General features: G+C 43.9%; 3 protein-coding genes across 4 annotated transcripts; 1 reads left to right on the forward strand and 2 right to left on the reverse strand.

Moving 5' to 3' along the window:
- Positions 1–2,135: 2,135 nt before the first annotated feature.
- Positions 2,136–11,686, reverse strand: LOC136958293 (glutamine synthetase-like). Its single transcript, XM_067252315.1, is given in 8 exon segments — positions 2,136–2,410; positions 2,412–2,468; positions 2,731–2,930; positions 3,355–3,502; positions 3,580–3,691; positions 3,842–4,000; positions 4,596–4,744; positions 11,165–11,686. Coding segments are annotated over 8 exon segments (1,143 nt in total). The 5' UTR covers positions 11,266–11,686; the 3' UTR covers positions 2,136–2,193.
- On the reverse strand, positions 10,577–14,730 carry nmi (N-myc (and STAT) interactor). Of its 2 annotated transcripts, none has more exons than XM_067252314.1 (9): positions 14,519–14,730; positions 14,279–14,341; positions 14,034–14,192; positions 13,512–13,628; positions 13,075–13,231; positions 12,761–12,867; positions 12,320–12,512; positions 11,711–11,814; positions 10,577–11,115 (listed from the first exon to the last, which is right to left on the reverse strand). In XM_067252314.1, the coding sequence occupies exons 1-9, from the start codon at positions 14,570–14,572 to the stop codon at positions 10,909–10,911; spliced, it is 1,161 nt and encodes a 386-aa protein (XP_067108415.1). In that variant the 5' UTR covers positions 14,573–14,730; the 3' UTR covers positions 10,577–10,908. The 2 variants fall into 2 exon arrangements, with proteins under 2 accessions (XP_067108415.1, XP_067108414.1); XM_067252313.1 differs by having other exon boundaries at positions 14,279–14,344.
- Positions 14,731–14,797: 67 nt separating this feature from the next.
- parp14rs3 (poly(ADP-ribose) polymerase family member 14-related sequence 3) lies at positions 14,798–26,371 on the forward strand. Its single transcript, XM_067252312.1, has 25 exons — positions 14,798–15,092; positions 15,258–15,461; positions 15,680–15,850; positions 16,514–16,753; positions 16,874–17,107; positions 17,350–19,412; positions 19,594–19,711; positions 19,811–19,909; positions 20,044–20,106; positions 20,220–20,396; positions 20,638–20,822; positions 20,959–21,001; positions 21,130–21,234; positions 21,399–21,461; positions 21,830–22,006; positions 22,286–22,461; positions 22,655–22,733; positions 22,827–22,946; positions 23,195–23,257; positions 23,414–23,590; positions 23,771–23,953; positions 24,127–24,804; positions 24,911–25,074; positions 25,189–25,363; positions 25,491–26,371. Exons 1-25 carry the CDS (start codon positions 14,921–14,923, stop codon positions 25,784–25,786), a joined length of 6,225 nt encoding a protein of 2,074 aa, XP_067108413.1. The 5' UTR covers positions 14,798–14,920; the 3' UTR covers positions 25,787–26,371.
- The last annotated feature ends 61 nt before the right edge of the window (positions 26,372–26,432 follow it).

The raw sequence follows: 26,432 nt of genomic DNA on the forward strand, positions 1-26,432 counted from the left end.
GCTGAAAGTACATTCCAGAAGAGCAGAAAGAGATTCTGGAGGCTGAAGAAGATGAGTGTCCTGTCAGGGAAGGGACAGATGTGACCTCAGCACCTGTGAAGGTTAGAGAATCTCGTCCAGATGCTTGTTGAAGACCAAGTGTGTTCAGGCAGTCGCTTGTTTTAGTGCATCCCTGACTGGATGCTTCTGAGTAGCTGAGACAGTTACACTGTATGAAAGACGAGACACAGAGAATGAAAGAACGGTGCGCTTAGGCCTACATGTTGGAAGTCTGCGTGTGACATCACATTTGTTTGCTGGCATTGTCCCCAACAGCTAGCAACTACTTTACCAATTAAAAAAAGAAATTGGGGGGACAAATATATTATACTCAATTCCTGGAAGCCAGCAGAGTAAAAGACACACAACAGGACAAATACAACTGTAGCCATGTGGCAGACAGTACAATGCACAGCAGTGACAATAAATGACAATGGCAGTGACCATATAAGAGTTGACTGTGGATTTCCTTTCAAATCCAACCAATTATCTCTGTAGATACAATCTTGCCCCAGCCACCCCACCCCACCCGTCTCTCCATGGTTGGGCATCCGTAGGCTAATTTGGCAAGTAAACCAATACTGAGAGACCCATGGGACTTGATCTGTATCTTAGGCCAATATGTTGCCATGGCGCTGGTGTAGTGCTAAATCCAGTTTAGGCCGGTTTAATCCATCTCACTGGTCCCTGGACCCCATAGCAATATGCAGCTAATGGGAGCTAACAGGTTTGGTATCAACAGATCCGTGGCCAGTACGACTGGCCTAGTGAACACTGTGGTCATGAATGATTTACCAGTGGGAGATATTCATCTTATTGGATTGACGGACCGAAGGCTAAATAATTCAGGCCAGGAAATTTGTTTAGCTCATTTTGATGCCTCACTGTTGCCAGCAGCTTGTGTCTTGGCAGATGAGCTGGTTGTAGCGAGCCTCGCCAACAACGTTTTAATGAGCAATCTCCCTCCCTAGTCAAATACTTGGGATCTAGAGGGGGGGAGATGCCAATATGAAGAACTTTGGTGGTGAAACCCTCTCTGTCATTTTTCTCAATTTCTCTCTCTCTGTCACCTTTTAAACTGCATTTCTCTCTAAAAGACCAGCCAGGAATATGAGACACAACCCCTCTAATAGCTTCTTCAGTATCACTGTGAGCCAGAAAAAACAGACTCCATTCTTCCCAAAGGCCTCATCTGGACATGGTTGACTGTGCAACTCTGACATCACTTCCTCCACAAGCTGGCACACAAGAATCCCATTGGCTAAAGCCCAGGCCTGAGAGAATCAAACACCCACCCCCTCGTAAATTAGAGATCTGGAGAGCGAGCTCCCCTCGGCCTTCTTCACCCCCTCTTCGTCACCTCCCCATCCCACCCACAACCTACTCACCCCTCCCCACCCCCCCACTACTTACTCACCCCTCCTCCTCAACTCCCCATCCACTACCTACTCACCCCTCCTCATCACCTCCCCATCCACTACCTACTCACCCCTCCTCAACACCTCCCCATCCACTACCTACTCACCCCTCCTCAACACCTCCCCCCCACTACTTACTCACCCCTCCTCAACACCTCCCCATCCCCCCCACTACAGGTACTGCTACTGTCATTTAACATTAATAATTAACTACATAACTCACAGATTCTCATGTCCCCTGTGCCTTGATAGGGCTATAATATGTTCAGCCACAACCAGGTCCTCCTAATAAAATCATACTCACGCTCTCTATACCAGATGGTAGATTTAATCGACCTTATACAATCATGTCATCTATTGATTTAAAATCAGGGCTAAATCAGGTCAAATCAGTAAATAAATTACTGCTGCTGGTAAGGTACGATAGCAGCATCACTTCTCAGTTATGAAGCGAGTCTGCAAAGGCCACGACCATTGGACATGTGATGGTCCTTGACTGAGAAACTGAATAAATAATAATGTATTCATTTTGTAGATGCTCATCTAAAAGGGTGTATTTGAACCTACAACTTATTAATATGCAGTTAAATGTTCTACCTCTGTGCTGTACCCATCCTTAGCTTTGTGAGGTAACTGCATCACACCTTAACATCATTAAACACATTATTGGGTGTGCTTGCTTTTGGCCAGTACCCCTTCACAGAACATGACCTTTATTAACAACAAGGTCTTATTTTCATTCTTCATCCAGAAAACATGTGGGCGCAAGGTGGCCGTCACAGTTGGCGGAGGGGCGGCGGTCTTCAAAGTAGCCCCTCCCCTGCTGACCCTCCCGACGAGGGATACGGATGCTCGCCCCACGATTGGCCACGCCGGCAGAGAAGTTGTGGATGCTGGAGGTCTTGTGGAGGCCGGTGAGACGCCTTATGTTGTCCTGGCCGTTGTGAGGGTGGCACCTTGATGTGCTCCGCGTGTCGAGCGCTAAGCTTTTCTATGGCCTGCTGGATGTACCTGGGCACCACAGGGGGAAACTGAGCTGTAGTTCATCTAATAGTTACAGTACCCGGTTTCTACATTTTAATTCAATTTTGTTAATTGTAATTTCAAAAGGAAATTCTGGTGTGGTAAACACAAACCAAAACATTTGACTATTATATTCTTTGCATTGGTGAATTTGTATTTAGACTACACTCCCAGCATGCACATAGAGCAAGAGTTTGTATGAGCGTTAGTTTGTGTCGTGATCGTGTGGGTCTGTACTTTGTGTACTCACCATAGTCCTCCCTCTGCCCTCATGTCTTTGGTGCTGACGTTGGTATGGCAACCCGACTCATTCCAGTTCCCCGTCATCGGTTTGTGGTCCAACAAAGCCACGACCCCAAAGTCTTCGCTCACGCGGTGGAGCAGGAAAAGGGCCATCCACAGGTGGTCTCCCATCTCAATCCCCTCACAGGGACCCACCTGGAACTCCCACTGCCAGGAGAACCAGAAGGGGTGTAGGAATGGAGGGATATTGAAAGCCAGCAGAGGTTTGACGGCATGATTGGGGGAGTCAGGTGGCTGAGCGGTGAGGGAAGCGGGCTAGTAATCAGAAGGTTGCCAGTTCGATTCCCGGCCGTGCAAAATGACCTTGTGTCCTTGGGCAAGGCACTTCACCCTACTTGCCTCGGGGAGAATGTCCCTGTACTTACTGTAAGTCGCTCTGGATAAGAGCATCTGCTAAATGACTAAATGTAAATGTAAATGTAAATGATTGAGATGAAAGACAAAACAAACTGGCTGTGTGAAAGCATAAAATATGTCTCGGCCAGATCTTGTAAAGCAGCAGGAAAGCTTAATAAGAGGTAATAGCTGTATTGTGCACAGTAACTACATTAGATAATTAGGTTTACTGTACCTGTGAAGGCATAGTCTCTGCATTGGTCCCACAGATTTTGACCCCAGCGTAGAGACAGGCCTTGGAGTGGCATTCCACAATGTTCCTGCCGTAAGATTTGTCTGCACCAACACTGCAGTCGTATGGGCCTTGAACAGGAAGACCAAAGAAAAGCGAATTGAGAGATTTCAGATATTGAAACATCCATGTCATCAATGTCATGCATAATTTAGATCCAAGATCAGTTCAGGCCAGCCATAGGGGCGTCCATTTATCCCCAAGGGAGTGTACTCTTGTTCCATTCCAAACCAGGGAATGCGCTCCTTCACCTTGTTAAAGTCTGAGCGCGGGTTAGTCTCTGCCCAGGAGAGACATGAGATTCCTCAGACCGACTATCACATGCATTTTTAAATGACATTCTATGTTATTATACACCATGACTTATTTGTTAAGAAAAGGAAGAAAACTATATTTGTTTTAGGATAAAAAAAAACTGGTTTACAGGTACCTGCAGGGAGGCGGTTGTATTGAAGCACCTCAGACAGGACCAGTTTGTTGGGGTCAAGAGTGAAGGGGTCACTGAAAATGCGCACTGGGATCAAGTACATGACACTTTTAGACTGGTCCGTCTCGCAGGTTGGGGCAAAAACGTTCCATTCCAGAATGTCTGGCAAACAGACCAAAATAAGCATACATTTCAAGACCATCAGCATTATAAAGTACATTTTTAAACCAATAATGGTAACATCTGGTCATTTTGGAAATATGATTTGGGACAAATTTTACTTTTATTGCACCTGAAGAAACAAATGGTAGGTCCTGCAATAAACATTTCATATCAAATCTATTTTAGACAAAAGGTTTTATATTCATTTACAACTGCGCTTGTGCTATTTCTACCAACCAATAGATTGTAAATGCTTTTAAAAAAGGTATTTTAACAACACAGTAAAACCAGTCCACACAGGACTGCACACAGAGTGGTTACCCTCACACACCACCAGTCCACACAGGACTGCACACAGAGGTTACCCTCACACACCACCAGTCCACACAGGACTGCACACAGAGTGGTTACCCTCACACACCACCAGTCCACACAGGACTGCACACAGAGTGGTTACCCTCACACACCACCAGTCCACACAGGACTGCACACAGAGTGGTTACCCTCACACACCACCAGTCCACACAGGACCGCACACAGAGTGGTTACCCTCACACACCACCAGTCCACACAGGACTGCACACAGAGTGGTTACTCTCCAGTCCTTGGGGCTCTCTGTCCAGGGTTCGAGTCTTGTTGCACAGCCCCTCCCCAGAGCCGTTGACCCAGACGTAGGTGACCTGACACAGGCCCCTCTGAGGGAGAGACATGTAGTGCTGCTGCAGAGTCTTGTTCAGACCAGACCTGACTGACACAGATGCAATCACGACGCGGAGTCCTGCTGGGGGGACACAGACAAGACCTACCTAGTGGAATCACTCCAAGACATGTTATACAAGTAAACTTGTCATTCAAAAGAAATGTTGCTTAGAGGAAATACCTGAGATATTACTCCTGAAGAGGAGTGAGGTGCCCAAACCTGTTGGGGTTTTTAAATGGTACAGTATGCAAGCTAACGTGATAGGCTACGTGCAACCTTTAAATGTACCTGACATTTTAGTACAGGCATTTCTAGTTGTATTTCAGTTGTCACACCCACAGCCGTGCCTATGTTTGCCTTCCCTAGTGTGTCCAGTGTTTATTAGGTTCACCTGTGTCTGGTTGAATGTCAACGTCAATGTTCTCGTTAGTGTTGTTGCTTTCACCTGTGTCTTGTTTGCTTTGGTAATTAAGTCCCTTTTTATGCTCAGTCTTGGTCAGTCGTTGTTTCCTGTTTCGATGTCCTTGTACCTCTAGGGCCTGTACTACGAATCAATATTTGGCGGTAGCAAGGTAACTTCAGGTTCAAACCAGGGTTTTCTGTACTACGACGGTGGATCACTTGTTACCGGGGTAGATCACCATGGAAACACATGCTGAACGCCAAACCTGGTCGGGAGCAGGTTAAGTTGGAGATCAGAGATCAACCGGTATAAAAGCCCCGCCCACTAACTCATTCTTGAGGATAATTCAAGTGCAATTTGCAAAGGATTTTCTTTAATGGCTGTTGCCGCCATATTCTGATTAATAGAGTGATGAAAAAGAACTATCCAAAGTGCCCTTTGTAAAAACTGGACTTTAATATGTTGACAAAATGAAACAAGTATTTTAATTCTGTCTTCATGCAATGTTCTGATTTCCGTTGTGGAAATGTATGCAAATTATATCATATTGTACAACTTAATGCATCATTTGCGCATTTAAACATACATTTACAGGAAACTAGTAATGAAAACAATATTTGACCTAATATTAGTTATCAACTGGGGCGGTTTCATGTTGATATGTTATCCCTGGGGTGTCTCCCCTTAACCCATTCTGTTGTCCTTGGGTTGCTTTGAGACATGTTCTAATCATTTCCATATCATAAATGTGTGTTTCTTTCAACCAAAACATTTCAAACCAAAAATAACAGTGTATGGTACCATACAATGCTATTCACAAGTTAAATAAATGGATCATTTCACTACTTTCATTGAATTTCGATGTTTCTTTCACTTTTATAGCATTTTCCAAAAAGAATAAATAGGACATTGAAAGAAAGAAATGGTGAAAACCCCCACAAAAGACTCAAAATGCACAACAACAAAAAAAAACAAAAAGGTATAAAAAGACAAACGTAGAAAAAAGTTTAACAAATACATCCTCATGTGTTCTCCCTTCCCTAGGAACACAGAAAAGCCAGCCTTGTTTTTTTAATTAAGAGCCTCTTATACTCTATATCGAGCCTCTTATACTCTATATTGAGCTCAATTTTATTATTGTTCATTATCATTTGATGCTGGTAGTTCATGAAGAAAGGGATATCCTTAGTTTTTTTCATTCATTCAATATTTTGCATAATACATAAATGTATTAATTGTTATCCAGTGAAATTAGGAATTTATTAGCAAGGGGGTTTAACACTTTTGCAAGGCACTGTATTCATGTCACATTCTCATTGGGGGCTGAGCACCCCTAAAGGTCTGATCCTAGAATCACCCCTGGTCGTTATAACAACCGATTTAATTGAATCAGGTGAGCTGGATCAGGGAAACATCTAAAACATGCAGGACAATGGCCCTCGAGGACCAGGGTTTGACACCCCTGATCTAGGACCTCCACTTGAGAAAATAAATGGCATATTTGATCAATATTCAGCAACCACATATGGCATACATACTGTAGTATGACTATTTCAATCAGGAGAGACCTGGGATGAGTGAAGGATGTTTATTACAGACTAATAAATGTACTATGGTGTTTGGAGCTTGAACCCCACAGGGAATTATATAGATCAACAGGCGCCTGCCCAACGCCCGAAGAAGAATCCCCCACGGAGTCCAGACACTTGTGGCGGCAGCCGACGACCAATCGAGCCGAAGACTGAGACAGGAACCGGGTGGCGACGGGGTGGTGGAGGGTCGCGCACTTGATAGCATGGACAAACTACACAGGGAGAGAATCATATTTAAAGGCACGGATCATGTGACGCCATTAATTGATAGCGGGAGCGCTAATCGACCTGAACCCTAGTGACCGCCCGACCAGGGAACGGGGGAAGGTAGGGCGTTCTTAGCGGGGGGAGTGAGTAGTGTACACTATGATTAAGCCTGAGTGCAGGGATCGGTCTTGCCTGACTGAACTTGGGACGACAGTGGGTGGTGGCAGCAACACCACTGTATTTCCTGTCACTGCAGAGAACAGTAATACATTTCACTCCTACAATATTCATAAACAATTGTTGAATGAACATGGTCACATAGATTACTTGAAACATACATATGCCTGGGTTTCCGAGCTGCTGCCACCAGGGTCTGAAGAAATGCCCCCTTCCACTCCTTCCATCATGGGCCAACCCTGATAGCTGGAGAGGGCCAGCTCCTCAGCAGGAGTGAAGTCCTGTGGAGGAGGGCCCCCCCAGTTTTCTTTGCCTAATTTTTCTTCCTGTTGGCTGCAAGCAATTTCATTGTTCTATAGGCCTTTTGTAGTTATACCAATATCCTACAAAAGGGACTGACTCAGGCAATTCAGCATTGTACTTTTTGGCCTTAAAATATGTGCAAGTATTGCCTACTGCTACTTACCATTTTGAATTATGGTTTTATATTATTTTTTTTATTTGCTCCCAATAACGTTTGCCACTGCCAGGGTTGCAACTAAAATAATACAGCAACAAAAGTTTAACGTTATGGAATGCACACGTGCAATTATGCCATCTCCATCAGAGACACTCACTGTCTCCCCACCTTCAAGAAAAGGCTAAAGACGCACTTGTTCCCAGGAGCACAACGATACTCAGGAATGATTTGCTGGACCTGATGTTAGTTTCCTCCAAGGAAACAATGACTCTTATTGAGGGACTTGTTGCTCTTGTTGTAACTGATTTACTGTAACTTCTTGTACCCGCTGTGAATTATATTACTGTATTGTTGCTTGCTTTCCTACAGGTACACTCTTGCACTTGTGAGGTTCGTGTTGTTTATGTACAGTAATTGTAACTTGTTTACGTAACAACATGCTCTTATGTTTCTTCCCATTGGCACTTATTTGCTTTTCACAATGTATGCTTCATGTTTTGGCCGTCCGCAATGTTTTGAGGCTATCTCGTTGTTTATGATCATTGACCTATGCATTTTTGTAAAGCTCTCTCTTGGAAGTCGCTTTGGATAAAAGCATCTGCTAAATTTATAAATGTAAAATGTAAATGTGTATCAAACAGAAAAAAGATTACAGTAATTCAAGAGTAGCCTAGGTTTCACATCACATATTGCACTCACACTGCCATGGAAATTGTTACTGTAATTGCCATACATCATGGTTACTGTAACAGGAAATGTGTACAGCACAATATACTGTCATACAATAAGCACATCAAAACTAACATTATGTATAACCTACACTAACAACACATACAGTAAGAAAGTAAAGCAAAGCTGGAGTTTCACTAGTTTGGTCCTCACTCTCCTGCTCATCCTCGCGCTCCTGTCTGTCTGGCCACAGATTTCATCGACATCACATCTGATGTTCTCCCTTGCGATGCAACAGGGGAAGAATCGTTGTGCATGCCGCAACCATCCCCTACACTGATCTGCTGTGACATCATCACAAGCAGCATCCATTGCCTGGAGCAGGGACCTCTGGTTTTGAGCCCGATGCTCATAGACCCTCCACCTACATGCAGAAAAAAACTCCTCGATAGGATTGAGGAATGGGGAGTAAGGTGATAAGAGCACCATCAGCATTCTTGGATGAGCAGTGAACCCTGATGAGTGGGCCACGGTGGAAGCTTACATTGTCCCACACAATGACAAATGTAAGCAAGTGAGGCCCTACCTAACCCCTCTCATGGAGATGGATAAGATCGGAGTGCAGGCGGTCCAAGAACACCAGGAGCTTCTGGGTATTGTATGGACCAAGACTGGGAATGTGTGACTACACCATTCTCTGACAGCATGGCAGCACACATGGTGATGTTGCCCCCGAGCTGGCCTGGGACAAGCTCTATATATTTGATGGAAGCATTTATACTCCTGGATAGCTCCTGTCAGCTAACTAAACTTACTGTGTGATTGATGATCGGATGTGTCCCCTTGTTTAGTAAAGTTCTAGTTGCACCTGACAATGACTGTAAGCAAATGATCCAAGAGATCCATATTATAGTATATACCATAATGTTTTTAATGGTATTATGTGCCTGAAAGATTTTGACAGTGGAGTGAACTATTGTAGGTATTGAAGGTGATGATGTACACAATATATTTTGCAGAGAATAACCACTTGACTGTGAAGCAACAGTAAGTTTAGACCAGCAAGATATATTCAATTGGTAATTGGCCTGACTGAAGGCAATTGTACTTAACCATTTGCAAAGATGTGCTCAATAATTTGAAATTTGTGGCAACTGTAGGCAAAAGTACTTGTCATTTGCAACGACGTGCTAATACAATTTGATAAAAGGAATGAAAAATTCCAATGAGTGCCTAGCGGTTTGGAGGTTTGCACGTGTTGTTTTGAGAATGTCATTTCTGTTTCGTGAAATGAGCCAAAGCAATGGAGAAAAACTGTAAGATATTACATCAGTTTGTTGCAGGTCTTTTTAGAAACAGCAAAAGCTTTTGCAAGGCACACCCTATATTCTCTCTCATATATTTTATTTATTTATTTTCCCACCCTAACTAGTCTCTCAATGTTTGCAGTACATAGACAATGTCGGTGTCCAAATGTTTGTCTTGGTCACATTTGCATTGCTTGTATCTCCGCGAACGTTCCGTTTTACGGTTTAAGCATAATTCGCCTACTTTTGTGCCGAAAAATGAAGCAAACGGTAGCTAACTAGCTAGCCACAGTCAGAAACGTCAGGGCGTCAATACGTCACGCAACATCACACAATGCGTGCATTCAAACTAGCTAGGCACAGTCAGCAATTAGCTGGTAGAATTGTAAATTCACTAGGCTAGTTACAGAACAAAAAGGCCACAGGCACAGGCCAGGGTGAGAATGTCTCATATGTAGCTTGATATGCTTTCCTGGGATATTAACACCTGTTTTGGGGGGCATAGTTAGTAGATGGTACTGCTTGAATCGCAATTCCAGTTAAGATACTGCCAGAGTGACAAGGTTGTTTGAATCAGCTTGTTTCAAAAGGGTTGCGTAAATGTTAAAAAATAGTAGAAGGGAAAAAAATTGGGGGAAGTTTAAGTCATAAAATAGGTACTACAAAAAATGATATACATAAATATCAGTTGTAAAATGTAAGTACACTCATGAAAATTCTCCAAATGTTTGGATGTTTGAGAAATAGTTTAAACAATAAGTTTGGTGGGGGAAAATGATGCTCCAGCTGCAACAGTCACTAGCACACCTCACAGTTTCCCCAGAGATTGTACCCTCTCTAGTATTTTATAATACATTTCAATGGCCAGTTTATGTTAAGCCCACCTCATGTTTTTTTTTATTGCTGCCATAATAGATGTGTTGTGACTTTGGGTCTTGATACTGATATAAACACCAGTCACTCACTGCCATCTAGTGGATATTTGTAGGTCATTACAGAGACAGACCCATGCTGTTGATCCCTCAATGCCCACAACATAAGAAATTCAATCATTCAAGATGTTAAATTTAACATAAAATTGTATTCATAAAATTGCTTCATACAACCCAATGCAATACAATTCACTTTATAATAAAGACAAAATGATTAAGACAGGGGATGAGACGATCATAAGATATATCTTCTCCACCTGTAGCTATGGAATCTGATCAAAGAGAAAATATATGATAGCAGCATTCAACCCCTTATATTACCCAATAGACAATTACACATTTAAACATTAAAGCTTAAACTAATCTATGGTTTAAAGACCACTTAATCACTTTGAACCACTTCCTGATTGTCAGAAATGGTCTCAGTGGCTCTGGAGGATAGTCTGTTGGATATAAGACAGTCAGGCCTCCTCCAGCTGAACTGTGTCATCCCCAAAGAAGGCCTTGATCTTCTTCCCAGCCGAGAGGTACTTGATGCTCTCCACCTCCCCTCCGTAGTTGCTGGGCTTCTGGAAATGGATCTCCAGCTGATCCTGCAGGTCCTCCTCGTCCTCCACATCCTCCACGTCCTCCAGCAGGATGGTCCGCTTCGGAGTGCCGCAGAACGTCTGAGAACAGGGAACGGTTAGAACACGCTGGGCTGAGGTTAGAACACGCTGGGCTGAGGTTAGAACACGCTGGGCTGAGGTTAGAACACGCTGGGCTGAGGTTAGAACATGCTGGGCTGCTATTGGAGGGTATCGATGATGTCCGGGCATGTTACGTGGTTGGACTTGTCCCCTATACGTGATTTTACAGTCTAATCATCATAAGATAAGATAATCCTTTATTAGTCCCACAGTGGGGAAATTTGCAGAATTACAGCAGCGTAGATAGTGCAAAACTTTACAACATTAATCATGGTGATTAAACTAATCATGATATATATAAAATGATGATATATTGTCCAACAAACACAATGTATTTGCCACCCTTGCCATTGCCAGTTTCAAACACTGTTGGAACCAGAGAGTAGGTCTCTAAAAGAAATATCACAGAGCAAACAACCTCCGCGGCTCGTGACGAGATCACTGTCTGAAAGAATCTGTTTCGACAAGCCTCACAACGTTAAAATGGAGAAGGATTGAAGATGAGACTCATTATTGGGCAATGCTTGGGCGTGACATGAAACAGAAAGCATTTGTTACAACCCTGGAATCTTACCTGGAACTTCTTCAGCTTGTAACTGTAAACTGGGCCAACGTTTACAGTTGTGTTTGGCTCCACATCCACAAGATACTTCCTTTTCAGGGCCAGGTTCTCTGCAACTACAGGGGGAGACACAGAGGTGGTGATGTAGGAGAGGGTGGGCCTTTACACTCCTCTGGGACTCGGAGGAGCGGAGTTGGCAAAAGTATTTTTCTCTAAAACTGGATGACCTTTAGCATGTCAAAGGCAGTGGGCTCACATTAAAGTCATGCTTCATTTACACATACACACAGACTTTTTGCGAAATATTTAATATTATCAAAGGGATGTCTACAACCATATTTATTTATAAAGGATTTGGGACTTCAGGTTTTAGGATACTGCATGAGCAAGTATTTCAATATACCTGCGCTTGTATACAGCTAATAAAACTTGAAACCAGAACACAAGCGCATACACAACAACATAGACAGAAGCCCTTTTTGCACAGACTGTTCAAGTCAGTAATGTTGCCCCCTAATGACTCCTCGCAGTTCTGTATAATGGGGCTACAGACTAACGCAAGCCCCCCCCCCCCCCCCCCCCCCTCCCTGGCCACTCCCCCCGACACACACTCCCTCTTACCTCCAGTATGAAGGAATGTGATCTGTCCGGTCCCAGTGACTTTATCATACTCCACATTCTCCACCTCTCCTCCTCCCCGGCTGGGCCTGGAGAAGCTCATCTCCAGGCGGTCTCTCATCCGCTCCTCCGCCATGGTGGGTGGGGCATCACCCACCATGAACCCCACTGACTTCTTGGAGACATCAATGTGGATCTGCCCGGCAACAACAGCATAACTTGGTTTACAACTACGTTAAGTGTCAGAGATATCAGGATACAACTGCTTGTTTGTCTGCTTGAGAACAACTATTAAAACTATGAATCTCTAATAATTCACTGTGAGTTGGATCAAAATACTGTACACTAAATGGAAAAATGTCTGTCTTGAGTCTATCACATAAGGAATGTTCTCCGTGTAGCCTTAGGAAACAGCCATGGTGACTGTGAGGGATAACCGTGTACCTCAAACTTCACTGAGGGCTCCAGTTGCAAGCTCCTGGGTTTCACATCTATCTTGGCCTTATCACAAGTCACCAAGCACTTGGCCATCTTCAGGATCTGATTGGCCACTGGTGGATAAGAAAAATGTATCAAACACAAGCTTTTCCTGTACAGGAATGGAGTGGTGTAACACTCCAAACAAGTTTGACTCAGTATATATATAATCAGGACACTGACAAAAGGCAATTTTCTGAATGAAAATCAGTGTCCATATATAGAGAGGGTTCATGTGTATATGACAACTAAAGCTTCTCCCAGGTTCCTTGTGATGCTACCTTTCTCCTCCTCAAAGGTGATGAGAGCCTGGCCTCCATTGAGGATGACCGAGGGTCTCTGTGTGATGGTGAACACCCCCTTGATGACCTCCGGGATCTCCTCCTCGCTGGCCTTGCCGGAGAACTTAACTTTCTTCTCAGGGATGGTAGCAAAAATCTGGACGGACGAAACAGCAAACATGACAGTTGTCTGTGGTGTCAGTATATATGTAACACTCTCCCAGTTCTGTGTGTCGATGGTGTGCAGTTTATATGGAATAAGCTGTGTGTCTGTTCTAACAGTCTAAGTCCAACCCAATTGTCACCACCCATGATGGTAATAAGTCCAGGGAGAAATGGAGGGCTTTACAGAAGGGTCACAGATGTAGCCTACACTGAGACAGTGTAAATATCAGGAGCATGTGAGTAGTTTGTCCAAGAACCAGGAGGGCCTTTACCTTAAATTTCTGCTGAAGTTTAAAAGACTCAGCATTGCCAGCTTCGACCTTGGCCAGACTGCTCCTTAGATTCTCCCTCAGCTCTGCGTTACGTTTCTCAAGGTTGGAGATGTCATTCTTTAATAAATAATAACAAAACAATGCAGCGATCAACGGACTCTACATATTAGCCATGTTAGTCAATGCATAGATGAAACAATCTTCATCTGTACATTTTACAACCGAATTTAACATTTTCAATGTGTAAAGCTCGAGTGTAAAGGGTCACATTACAATAATGCACTTGGTCAAAAACATATTCATGATTCCACATGATGTCTCGTAGATCTAAGAACTGGATGACTTGGAATCCTCCACTTTTGTAGGGTTTTCTGTATTACATTTTTGAACCCTCAGATTCCCTGCCTTACAAAGTTCTCTTTGACAGAGATAATATCCCACCAACATATACTTTGAACACTAGAGGAGCTCTCTAGCTACCAGAACCATAAGACCTAGTGAACAGGTGAAAACATTGCTTACCTCTATCCCATTCAATATGTTAGAGAATTCTTTCTTACGACTCTCCATCTCTTTAAAAAGGGCTTCCATCTCTTTTTGGGCACGTGTCTTTGAATCATCATTATCCACTTTCTCCAAAATCATCAAAGATTTTTTGTCCTCTTCCTTTAACACCATTACCTTTTAAGGAAAAAATATAACTTAAACACAAACTAAAATATTACAGTCTGTGAACATTATTTCCCAGATTTCTTTTGTAAGAATACCTTCCATTTCTCCAGCTCTTTCTTAGCCTCAAGGATAGCACTGTCATCCGTAAATTCATTTCCCTGCTATCCATACAGATAAGAAAATCAACATCAAAATGTTTCTTCCTGGGACTATATGAGAATAACACATTTTTAATTGACACATTTTGTAACATGTAGTTAATAATGCGTGATCGTCTTTTTCATATAGCTTTGCAAATCTCGATGACCCAAACTAAGATTTCGAAAAATACTTACAGTTTCATCTTTTCTTGCCGTGCCGTCATCCATTGCCTGCGAAAACGAGAACATATGCCTGTCCACTTCGTATTTGCGCTAATGTATTTGGCCAACTAGTAATTAGACGCTGTAATCTATTAACTTACCAAATAAGACAGAATAAACAGACAACTGTGCAGAGTATATACTTCTTTGTCGTTGAGACTTCTTGTTCTTAATATTTCCCAGAAGTCACATGGGTCCCAAATCAAAAGTGAAAGTTAACTACAGCTGTATAGGGTTTTTCCATTGCATTGTAAATCGCAAACAAGTTCATTTAAGAGGACTTTGAAGCGGTCGACTCCGGACCAGCATTTCCAAGCGCTTTTCAGTAAAGTTATGATCTGTCGTTACTGAATTACCGACTGACAGGCTCACAAAATGACACAAAAAAGGCTTATTTTGGAGGGTCTCCCGGACGACCTGCACCAAGTAAGACAGAGGTTGGATTTGTACTTCAAAAACAAAAGGCGGTCTGGGGGAGAGGTTTTGGACATCCTGGATTACCCTGGAGACAAAAGAAAAGCATTGCTCGTTTATCAAGACGATGGAGGTAATTATTATCAATATGAAATACTTAATTAAATTACATCTGTGCAGTAGTAGTGTTCATGTATTAAATCACACAGGTCTTTTAAATGTGGAATTCAACATCCAGTCAAACGTTCAGTTCTCCACTATCCAACACACTGTAACTTCATCATGATCTCTTCCATAGTCATGCAAAAAGTTTTAACAAAAGGCAAACACCAGATTGACTTCAAAGAACCATTAGGAGTGATTGAACTTCATGTGAAACTGGAGAAGGATAACCAAGCAGAAGTGAAAAAAGTTAAACCGAAAACTTTACCTCGTCCAGACATAAGCAAACTCACAATGCTGGGTATGTCTGTTCCCAGCACTCAAAACAAGGTGACTACTAGTCTATTCATTACTTGTTATATATAGGTCATCAATAGTTACATTTAAATGATACTTTGACTCTAATATTTTTTTTTTTACATTTGCAGCCAAATGCAGGTGAGATTGATATTCCTTATTCCTTGGGGGACAAAGAGTAATTCACAGAGAATGTACAGTAATATACAGGGGTTACTTCTGTGTAGACTACACTAATTGTTTGTGTACTCCATTGTTTAGATACCACAAAGGTTGAAGATACAAAGACAGAGGCCTTCTCACTACTGGTCCGACAAACTGGTGAAGACGCCAAAGAGATCCTTGAAATGTACTTTGAACAGTTTGTGCCAGAGTATCGTCTTATTAGGCATGGCAAGAAGAGCTGGATCCTCAAACTGTCTAACCGGTCAGGTAAGTTTGTTTGTAGTGATTGTCTTGACTTTGTTACGGTGCTACATACAGCAAGACTAGCAAAATACAGAATCATAATTCTCAGTTTATGCAAGTAGATTTCAACTGATTGGATAAAGCTCTGCTTACGCCTTGGCAGAAATGTGTGGCTGGAATGTGTGGTCTGTAAAACAGCATGACTCATCACATCACTTATCACCGTGGCAATAGAGGTCAAAGGAATGAATGAGGAAATACTTATATGAAAACAACAAGCTTACTGTCATTAGAAATGGTTTCATTTGACTTCCCCAGAGTTGCGGTGTACATCAAGATCTTTTCACTAAGTAACCCTAACAACATTTTTCATAACATCAAAATAATACATACGTCATTATTTCTTTGATGCATGCATGCATGCATAGTCTGACATGATTTCAGAATCAGAATCAGAATTGGTTTTATTCGCCATGAAAGTTCACACAGACAAGGAATTTACTGTGGTAGGAAGGTGCATGCATTAAACATATAAGAATCGTAAATAAGTAGTTTACAAAGTCTAACTAATACTAAGGGGATAAAATATGTTAAAAAAAAAATAGAATAAAAACAAATATTTAAATGGGTCAATGTGTGGGTTCCGTTGAATAACCACGAAGCTCTGAACACTTACTGATCACCCAGATGTGGAGAAGATCCTGGCAAAGAAGGAACACTCCTACGGCATCTCAGTGGAGCTACACAAGGAGAGGGTTGAGGAGGGAAAGCTGGACCCCAGGCGCTTCATCCTCAGCGGGTTCAACGACAACATCAAACGCGACATCATATCTCTGTACATTGGCAGCTGTAGCCAAGGGGCAGAGAATGTCTGGGAAACACTTGACGATGGATACAGAATACTGGTCACTTTCAAAGAGGACATCGGTGGGTCGACATTAACATGATATTCATGCATTTCCACTTAGAAAGAGTAGGAAGGAATTGTGAATCTCCAAACTGCAGAGTGTAATGATAAGGATACTGGTCAATTTGTCACCCATACAGATGGAAAGTCCTTCCTGAAGAAATGCAACAGTAAGATGGTCCAGGGTTTGGAGATCGCAGCCTTTGGGTTGGAGCAGACCGACTCTGTGCTTGTCCAGGGGGACATGAGCCGGCTTAGCGAGGAAACCATTAGTCTCTATTTCTCCAACAAGAGAAGTAAAGGAGGAGAAATCTCCTCGCTGATCTGGGTCACTAAACACAAGAGCATTGTCATAACCTTTAAGGAGAGTCACGGTAGGTCATCCAAAATATATTGGTTCACGCTTGATTTGAACACAACTGTACAGGGAAAAAACGTGGCATCATGTTGTCACAAGCATGAAATGCCTTGTAACATAAAAAAGAATGTGTGCTCAATCAATTTTGTGTACATTCAAACTATAGTGATATATGTTCTTCTGACTATTCTATTAATGTCAACACCGGGCATTTTATCCTCATGTTTCATCAATGGGTTGGTTGTTTTTCTGTCACAGTTGCAAGCAAGGTGGTGGAGCAGAAACACATTCTCACCGGGGTAGTCCTCACAGCACAGCTCTTCTACTCCAGTCTGCAGAAGGTTCTACGCGGAGACCCAGCTCTGCAACCAGACTTCCCCACAAAGGTGGCCATCCCTCTCTGCTCTGCCATCCTGGGCTTCATAAGCGGTGACGAGGGACGCGAGAAGGAGATGAAGGCCATGTTGGACAAGGTTCACGCTGGTGCTTCAATCAACATGGCCGCCAACCCTCCTCAGTTGGAGCTACAGATGACCATGGAGAAGGACTCTCTGGGGGCGCTGCGTCTGGGCCCTGCGTGGGAAGGTAACGCCCGCAGAGAAGCCCAGGCCCTGCTGGAGAAGTACAAGAAGGCCAAGCTGCCGTCTGCCATGGAGGTCTGGGAGAGAGTTGAAAGTACTTGCCTTGGGTTGAACCGCCCTAACGCCAGAGTGTCCTACAGCAGAGGCACGTCTGAGATTGTGGTGGTGGGAACGCATGCTGTGGTTGGGGGGGTCATGGAGGAGCTGGAGGACATTGTGAAGAAGGCCAGAGAAGATCTTGAGACGGAGAGGGACACAAGAGAATCTAAGATCGTCCTGGGTTCCAAGGAGGAGATGGATTTCATCTGGGACTGTATCTCAGGCAAAGTAGCAGATGTGGAACTGTCCAAAGAAGATGAAAGCATATGTGTGAAGGGTTTGAAGGACAAGGTGAACACAGCAGAGAGGGTCGTAAAAGAAATTCAGATGAATGTCCAAGCTAAGGAGCTTGATCTGTCTGTCCCTCTTGTAAACTTCATGATGTCGCTGGACCTGAAGAAGTTTGAAAGGGACCACTTCCGTCCGATGAATATTTCATGTGTATTTCTCCGTGCCGATAAGTCAATAAAGATCCTCGGAGAACAAGATGAAATCCAGAAAGCTGAAGACAAACTCCACAAAGTCATCAAAGAGAATGTCATCAAACTCACCTTAGAGCAGAACAATGTGACCAACAGTGAACAGTGGAGGCAGTTCCAAACAGATTTAACCAGTGACCTTAAAACCAGCGGGAATGACAAAGATGTCAACATCTCTTCCTCAGTTACAAAGATCGGCATTTGTGGTGTCTCCAGTGTGGTGGCAGACATGCTGAGCAAGATAACTGGATACCTGGAGAACAAGAAGCCCACGACAGAGGACGTCCCTCTCAATTCACTCGAAGAAGTTGAATACGCAGAGTCTTGCATGGGTCTTTCTGACGACCCCAATCTCAAGGCCTTGGGGGTGACTATTCTAGCGTGTAAAAATGCACACTCCCCCTGTCTGAAGGTCACGGCGGCAAGTGAGAAGATCAAAGAGGCCGTACAAATGGTGAAACTTCGGGTCAGTGCAATTACTGCTGAGAAGCACGTGTACACAAAGGCTGGGGAGTCCAAAGCCCTAGAAAAGAACGAAGTAGCACTAAAGGCAAAAGCTAAAGAATTGAAATGCGATCTGCACCTAAGGCTACAAGTGGCTACGGTTCCTCAGAAGCCCAGCTATGATATAAAAGGCAGCATCACTTTAACCATTAGTCAAGATAATATTTCCCAACATGCATCAGATGCTTTAGTTTGTCCACTGAGCGGCTTGGCGTTGGATAACCCAATCGCCCTGCAATTTCTACAATCTGGGGGTCCCGAGATCAAGAAGGTTCTTGACAAATTCCTGAAGGAAAAACAGAGTTTACTGGCAGGAGATGTGGTTGAGTCGAAAACAGGCACCCTCAAGGCGAAGCTGCTCCTCTATGCTGGTATACCTGTTTGGGGGTCCTCAACTCAGAATATCACCTATCTCGAGGCAGCAGTGCACGACAGTCTCATCAAGGCAGAGAACAGGATGTGCACCTCTGTTGGGATGCCAGCACTAGGCTGTGGCCCCTTTGGGTTTCCCGTCAAAGAGAGCGGCGGAGCAGTGATAAGGGGAATTCTTCAGTTCATTACCGGCTTTCAGGCATCTACCCAGAACCTGAAGAACATAAATATAATAGAAACTGATGCCAAGTTAGTTGCGGACTTCCAATCAGCCATTGAAGCCTTGGTGAGTTCTTCCTTCTTCTCAGTAACACTGTATCTGGTTACTAAATTCCGCTTAGTGACACCAGGTCTTTCCTGGTTTATAAATCTCACAAGGTGTATTCCTTGGTGCTTCTGTGGAATATGTAGTTATGGCATCAAGCATGTATTCAAATGGATATATCCTACCTTGCTGTGTTAAACAGGGATATCATCAAACTACAGTGTCAAACACAGCAACCACTTCTACTACTGCACAGACGACAACTGTCACTCAAGGCTCAGCATCACAAAACTCAGCACCGCCCCTACCAGCTAAGCCAGGTCATCTCCTTGAGCCATTAATAAAGTTTTAGCAATCTTACACTTTCAACTAAGCCTTAATTTCTCAGACAGGTTTTTACCCTGGTTTTGTCTATGCAGTCTCTCAGGTCTCTGTGAACATTAAGATGGGAGACATCACCAAAGAGACTGTGGATGTCATTGTAAATTCCAACAACCAGAATCTAAACCTGAATTCTGGTAAGTCAGTTCTGTGAATTCTGTGTTTCTTTTTTTTCTTTTGTTTTGTGCATTTGATTGATTATTAAAAAAAAATCTGAAACTAGCCTTTCCAGTTGTGTGAATGTAAATCTGCCTTGTCATGATTTTTACAGGTGTGTCTGGGGCCATTCTAAAAGCCGCCGGACAATCAGTTGTGGATGAATGTAAACAATTAGGTAAACAAATACCGTAGCGGACATTACATGGTTATAAAACAACGTCGAAGCAGACAGGTCAACCTGATGTTTCGTATCCTGGAACTGTTCCTTAACAGTGAATGTTTCAACAGGTCCTCTGAATAATGGCGGTGTCGTGCTCACCGGGGGAGGAAACCTGAAATGTAAACACATAGCTCAGATGGTCGGGCCCAGTGTCCCTGCAGATATCACAGCCTCTATGGAGAAGGTGTTCAAGCTGTGTGACAGCAAGCAAGCTGTCAGTGTGTCTGTCCCTGCAATCGGCACAGGTACTGTACTGTTAAGCCTCCACACAGACACAGGAATGGTGTGCTTTCAAGGTGGTGAGGCTTAGAGCATGCAAATGGATCAGTACACGATTTCATTCACTATTTATCTATATATTTACTCATACAGATATTGATGCTACTTCAAACTCTGTGGTTGGTTGTTGTGATTTATTCTGTACAGGTAATTTCCTGTCAGCGGTTTCTTACTAAAGTCGTTTTTTGTGGTTGTGTTGTGCCCTAGGGGGAGGTGGCATGGACCCCAAACTCTCCCTGATAGCCATACTGGAGGCCCTGGATAACCACACATCTCAGACAGCCTGGTCCAGCATCAGAGAGGTCTTCATTGTGTCTTTTGAGCAGAAGGTTTATGACCCTATGAACGACATTTTGACCAAACTGAATAGGAGAATGCATCGTCCTAAAAAGGTAGCTCTCAATAAAACACACTCATATTACTAATAGCCATTGTCGTTCAGAGATTTCATTTAGGTCAGCTGTTTTAGTAGCTCTGTGTGTTTTCAGATTAGAGATGTAACTTGTTTGTCATTTTTTATTTGTTCAGCCAAAGGCTGCACCTGCTCAGTCCAAAATTCCCTCAAATCAAGGTTTGACACTTTACCTTTATCTCACATAAGAATGTTTGTGCATCCTTCTCATAAACTCAAACTTCTCATAAACACAAACTTGGGGGTAAATCAAGTAATCTAGCTAAACGTTGATTCATTTACACTAGTGATGATCCACGGCATCAAAATCGAGGTTAGGAAAGGCGACATCACCAGGGAAACAGTCCAAGGAATTGTGAACACTACCAATTCTGACCTCAACCTAACAGGAGGTAGGCATATTCATCCAACAAGATCACGCACTCAAAATCATGAAACTCACATTTCATGACATGTTTTGAATAGTATTTCATGCCAGGCGAATGGCTGTCTACATCTTTAGAGTGAGTCTACCTGAGGTGCTCTGATCCCTCAAACCTGCTCTTGTTGATTTCAGGAGTCTCTAGGGCCATCACCAAAGCTGCCGGGAGCGCCATGGAGCAGGAGTACCAGATGATCCGTAAGCAGCTCTCTCCTTCAGATAACCCTCTCTGGCTCCTGGGACACTGGTTTATCTCTGGGACCAGGCTTACACTTTACCTGCAATTAGGCTAAGTGGCTAAGTAGCTCAGTGGTAGAGCTTTGGTAGAGCATTTGACTGCAGTGGTAGTGTTTGTTTGAAGTTTTGGAGCGTTTCAACTGCAGGTCACAGGTTCAAATCCCCCCCATAGCTTTGGATAGAAGCATCTGCTATACATTCCATTACAAATGTTTTCTCAGTCTAGCTCAGTTGAGGCATGGCTGTTGAGAGTCACAGGCCCATTTTAAAGCAGTCAGAGATGAGAAAGTTGTGATGTACTCTGTTTTTCTTCTTCTGCTCCCCTGCAGGGCCTCTGAAGGGTCACGTGGCTGGAGTGACCAGCGGAGGGGATCTACAGTGCGACTTCATCCTGCACATGCTGGGGCCCCACTCTGTGGCGGACGCCACCGTGCGAGTGACCAAGGTGTTGGAGCGCTGTGAGGAGAAGCAGATCACCACCGTCTCCTTCCCTGCTGTGGGAACAGGTAGGAACACCCACCTGGTCACGCTCGAGACAGCATGACTCTGCTGGGTTCAGGTCCCCTTCTGAACAGCCTCTATGATGGGACTGAATTCATCCAACCACCCCTGTTCATGTAATTAAATGCACTTTCCATGTTATGGGGATGGGTATAGCTCAGTGGGAGAGCATTCGACTGCAGATTAAGAGGTCCCAGTCACAGATCCTGCATGTTGCTCAATGAAGACATGACTATTTTTGATGAATTTGTCCTAAAAGTCTGATGTAACCGCCCCTGTGACAGGTGGTGGCGGCTTATCAGGGGCTGATTCCGTGGGTGCCATTCTCCAGGGCATCGACAACCATCTCACCCAGCTTCCCACCCCCTCCGTGGTCAGGTTCATCTACCTGCTGGTGGACCAGGATCCGATCCTGCAGGCCTTTCAGCAGGGCTTCTCCCTCTGGACCTCCAGCCACATGGTATCTCAAATGTTTAGAAACATCTGAATTAATACCTGCTGGAACATTCCAGCTTTATTTGGTTTATCTGCTCATTCAAATGTTTTTTTGATGACTGATGATTTTTACATATTGGATGGTTGGCATTTCTGAAGAATGTTCAGTTTACTGGTGCGTAAAACGTTCTAGTTATGTTTTTCTGACTGTAATCTAGGATGAAGATAGCAGTAATGAGGATGATGACAGTGATGCATGGACAACAGACTCTGAGAGTGACGACAGCAGTCAGAAAAGTCAGTAAATCATTCATACGTTCCAAATGGTTTCAAACCATACACACGAGAAGTCTGTTTCGTAGTCTGCTTTTTGATCCTCTGTTTTCTCAGCCAACACAGTTGAAGCCATAATTGGGCCAATAAAAGTCAAAGTGCTTCATGGTGACATTATCAAGGAGAAGACTGACGTCATTGTGAACAGCACGAACGCCACCCTCGACCTGAAGACAGGTCAGCTTCCTGTTCCTCCACTCTCAGCAGCCAATCACAGCAGGCTGCGTCTTCTTGCGCTTTGATCCAAAAAACTGTGTATTTACAGCACATCAGCCTGAACAGAACACAATTGTCTTATGTGGAAGGTCATAAAAATAATTGTCCAACTTTCTTTTTTTTTATCAATGAATCTGATTGACAGCCATGGGATATTTGTTGCATCTGAGGTGTTATTGGTTGAACAGCTCACTGTGTTTCCTGTGTAGGTGTGTCGGGGGCCATCCTTAAAGCTGCAGGACAGGCCGTGGTGGATGAGTGTGAAGCTCTAGGTATGAGTTTGCTTCTCCTATAAACCCCACTACCTTGAGTAGTATAACTACAGCTTCAATCACATTAATCTTGTATTGTTCTTGTAGTTTAAACGGTCTTGTATTTTAGACGGTCTTCTAAGTTCCAGTGAATTTCCCCCACGATTAATTTATCAGGCAAACAACCCGATGATGCTGTGGTGCTCACCAAGCCTGGGAATCTCCACAGCAAGCACATCATGCACATGGTGGGAAGGACCAAGCAGGTCGACATCACCAGCTCCATGGTTACAGCCCTGAAGAAGTGTGAAGACCAGAAGGTCCAGTCAGTCTCTTTCCCAGCTCTGGGAACAGGTGAGCATGAGTGTTGCTGTCTCCCTTCCTATCTCTAGTCCTATTCATGTCATGACGTTGTATTTTCATGTCGCAATGTGTGGATTATATAACAATAATATGACATGTATATAATGATGATTGACACAGATGTTTACCTCAGATCAGGTCAGTGTCATGTTTTGTAAAATCCTTGTACAGGTGCCGGAAATCTAGGAGCTTTGCAGGTGGGGAATGCCATGATGGCGGCGATAGCAGACTATCTGCTGATGTTCAGGAAGCCCTCTGTCTCCACCATACACATAGTTGTATTTCAAGCTGCGATGATGAAGGACTTTGAGGAGGTTATGAAGCAGTTTAAGAAGGTGACCCCCAAACCCAGTGGTAAGTCTGGTCAGCAGAGAAGGATTCCACATTTCTGTCATTCAAAACCAAAACAGATTCTGTAGCAGTAACACAAGATAGAATGTGCCACACTCCTACTACAAGTGATTTTATTAGTCAATCTCTATGAGAATTACTACTCCTAATTTGTGGACTTTCTCCTTTTCCTTCAGCCACTAAAATCACACCAAAATATGCCAAAACCACTTCCACCTTCACTCTTACCAAACCTGCCAAAACCACTTCCGTTCAGACTCTTACCAAACATCCTGTGTGCCTGGGGCAGGCCACTGCTGCTGTGCCTTTCCCCAGCATGGAGGTCCAGGTGTGCGGCCTCACTCCAGCCAGCCTGGCCCAGGTGAAGGCACACCTGGATTCCTTCCTCTCAGAGGAGTGTGTCAGCCAGCTGGTGCCTTCCAGCCACCTGGACCTCCTCCTGGAGCCTGAGAAGGAGGCCATCGTGGCCCTCAGCCGGAAGAACCAGGTGCAGTTCCTGGTGACCGCGTCCCAGGATGGGGTGACCGTCTCGGGGAAGAAGGAGGACGTGCTGGACTCTGTCCTCCAGATCAAAGACTTCCTTCAGAAGGCCAAGGACCGGGAGAGCCGGGCGGAGGAGGAGAGCAGGCTGAGGAAGACGGTGCGCTGGGAGGTCGGGGAAGGGGAGGTCTGGAGGGAACTGGATTCCAGTCTCAGCTACGACCTGGAGCTGGCTTACCACGGGAAAAAGGGTAGTTTCACCTACACCCACCAGGGGGAGACGTACAAGGTGGACCTCAAACCCATGCAGCAGAAAGACAGCAGAGGAAGATCTTCCAGCGTCAAGAGGACTCTGAGAGCCGATGGAGACATAGGTAGAGAAGTCAAACGATTCTCACATTTAAGGGCATTTGTATGATGGCCCAAAAAAAGTTAACAGTGAGGGAAATTTTGTGAGACTTTGTGTGTATTGTTTTACAGCTGTTATCCAACCTCCGCCAAGCTGGACCAAAATGGATTCCAAGGACCTGTCCATTGTTGACCTGGTCTCCTCATCATCAGAGTACCAGAGTGTTGAGAAAGAGTTTCTCCAAACCAGCCACAATCCAAAAACTCAGACGCAACAAAAAATCCAAGTGGTCAAGGTTAATGAGCTGTCTTGAGTGCTTTATCTTCTAAAACCCTTGTTTCGTAAATGTACAAATTGAATCTAGTGTCAGCTATATCTATATCTAGCTATATGTCGGTCTCGTCTTCAGATCCAGAGGATTCAGAGCAAGAACCAGTGGCAGAGGTATGCTGTGAAGAAACAGGGTCTGGACCAGAAGTACCCCAAAACAAAGAATGAGCTAAACCTCTACCACGGGACTACAAACGATATCTGCAAAAAGATCACCACCAATGGCTTCAACAGGAGCTTCTGTGGGAGGAACGGTAACTAAGACATCCCTTGTCTGATAACGACACTCCTTACCAGGGCCGTGTTCAGAAAAACACTCTTATTTCACCACATTAGTGTCCCTCTGTTGTGTGTTTGACGACTTTTTGGATTCTTCCACAGCGACGATGTTCGGCAACGGAACCTACTTCGCCAAGGAGACGTGGTACTCCTGCCAGGACACCTACTCCAACCCTGACGCCAGCGGGCTTAAGTACATGTACCGCGCCCGGGTCCTGGTGGGTAAACCCTGCCAGGGGAGGAGCGGCATCCGGGAGCCTGACCCCCTGAACCCCAGCGACCCGGGGTCCGACCTGTACGACTGCGCCGTGGACAACCTGCAGAACCCTTTCATCTACGTGGTGTTCTGCGACTCCGGGGCCTACCCAGACTACCTCATCAGCTTTAAGACCGTCTGAGAGATGTTGAAACGGTGATGAAGAAAGTGTTCCATCTACCTATTTGCTAACAGTGACTTGAGTTCTGGGGTTTATGTGTTGGCAAGAGAGTTTTAACAAACATCTCAACATAACGACCAAGTCAGACACAGCGGTTATAGCTGTTATATAGTTATATAAGTTTCTCTGAGGCATTAAGTTCAGACATATTGAGAAGGTTATACAGAACATATGAAGGAAAATCCAACTTCTTCCACACCATCTTATGGCTTCTGGAGAGATCGTCAGAAGAGCTATAATGTGTGAAATGATTTGAAGCGGTGTTACACTGTGTGCCTTACGTAAAAAACTTTTTTTAGCAGTGATACTTGACAGCAGAAACTTTGCCTTGGGAATATAAGGGTTTGCATGGCAATCTTAAAGAATGTCAATTCACATCAGTGTCTTCATAATTTTAAATGTATATTAAATAACAAATCTGAGCCATAGTGATACCTGCAGTCCTTAAAGTAGTCACTATGCTTCTTGAATAAGACTGTGACTAATAAATCAAGCCTTGGCATTATTTGTATTTATGAAGAAACTATAAAATGTTATTAACTTACATCTCAGTGTACAACCTAGCACCTGCTTGACCGCCTTCAGAATGTACTTACAAACCCAAACA

Source organism: Osmerus mordax, chromosome 2 (assembly GCF_038355195.1).
Source record: "Osmerus mordax isolate fOsmMor3 chromosome 2, fOsmMor3.pri, whole genome shotgun sequence".
NCBI lineage: Eukaryota > Metazoa > Chordata > Actinopteri > Osmeriformes > Osmeridae > Osmerus > Osmerus mordax.

Bases quoted from the DNA above. Each gene is read 5' to 3' on its own strand.
- nmi (XM_067252313.1), bottom strand. From the start codon at position 14,572: ATGTTCTCGTTTTCGCAGGCAATGGATGACGGCACGGCAAGAAAAGAT. The intron at 14,193-14,278 runs GTATTCTTACAA...TTTCCTTAAAAG, and splicing joins AAGAGCTGGAGAAATGGAAG to GTAATGGTGTTAAAGGAAGA. The intron at 12,868-13,074 runs GTAGCATCACAA...CTTATCCACCAG, and splicing joins CACCTTTGAGGAGGAGAAAG to TGGCCAATCAGATCCTGAAG.
- parp14rs3 (XM_067252312.1), top strand. From the start codon at position 14,921: ATGACACAAAAAAGGCTTATTTTGGAGGGTCTCCCGGACGACCTGCAC. The intron at 21,462-21,829 runs GTAAGCAGCTCT...GCTCCCCTGCAG, and splicing joins GCAGGAGTACCAGATGATCC to GGCCTCTGAAGGGTCACGTG. The intron at 25,364-25,490 runs GTAACTAAGACA...ATTCTTCCACAG, and splicing joins GAGCTTCTGTGGGAGGAACG to CGACGATGTTCGGCAACGGA.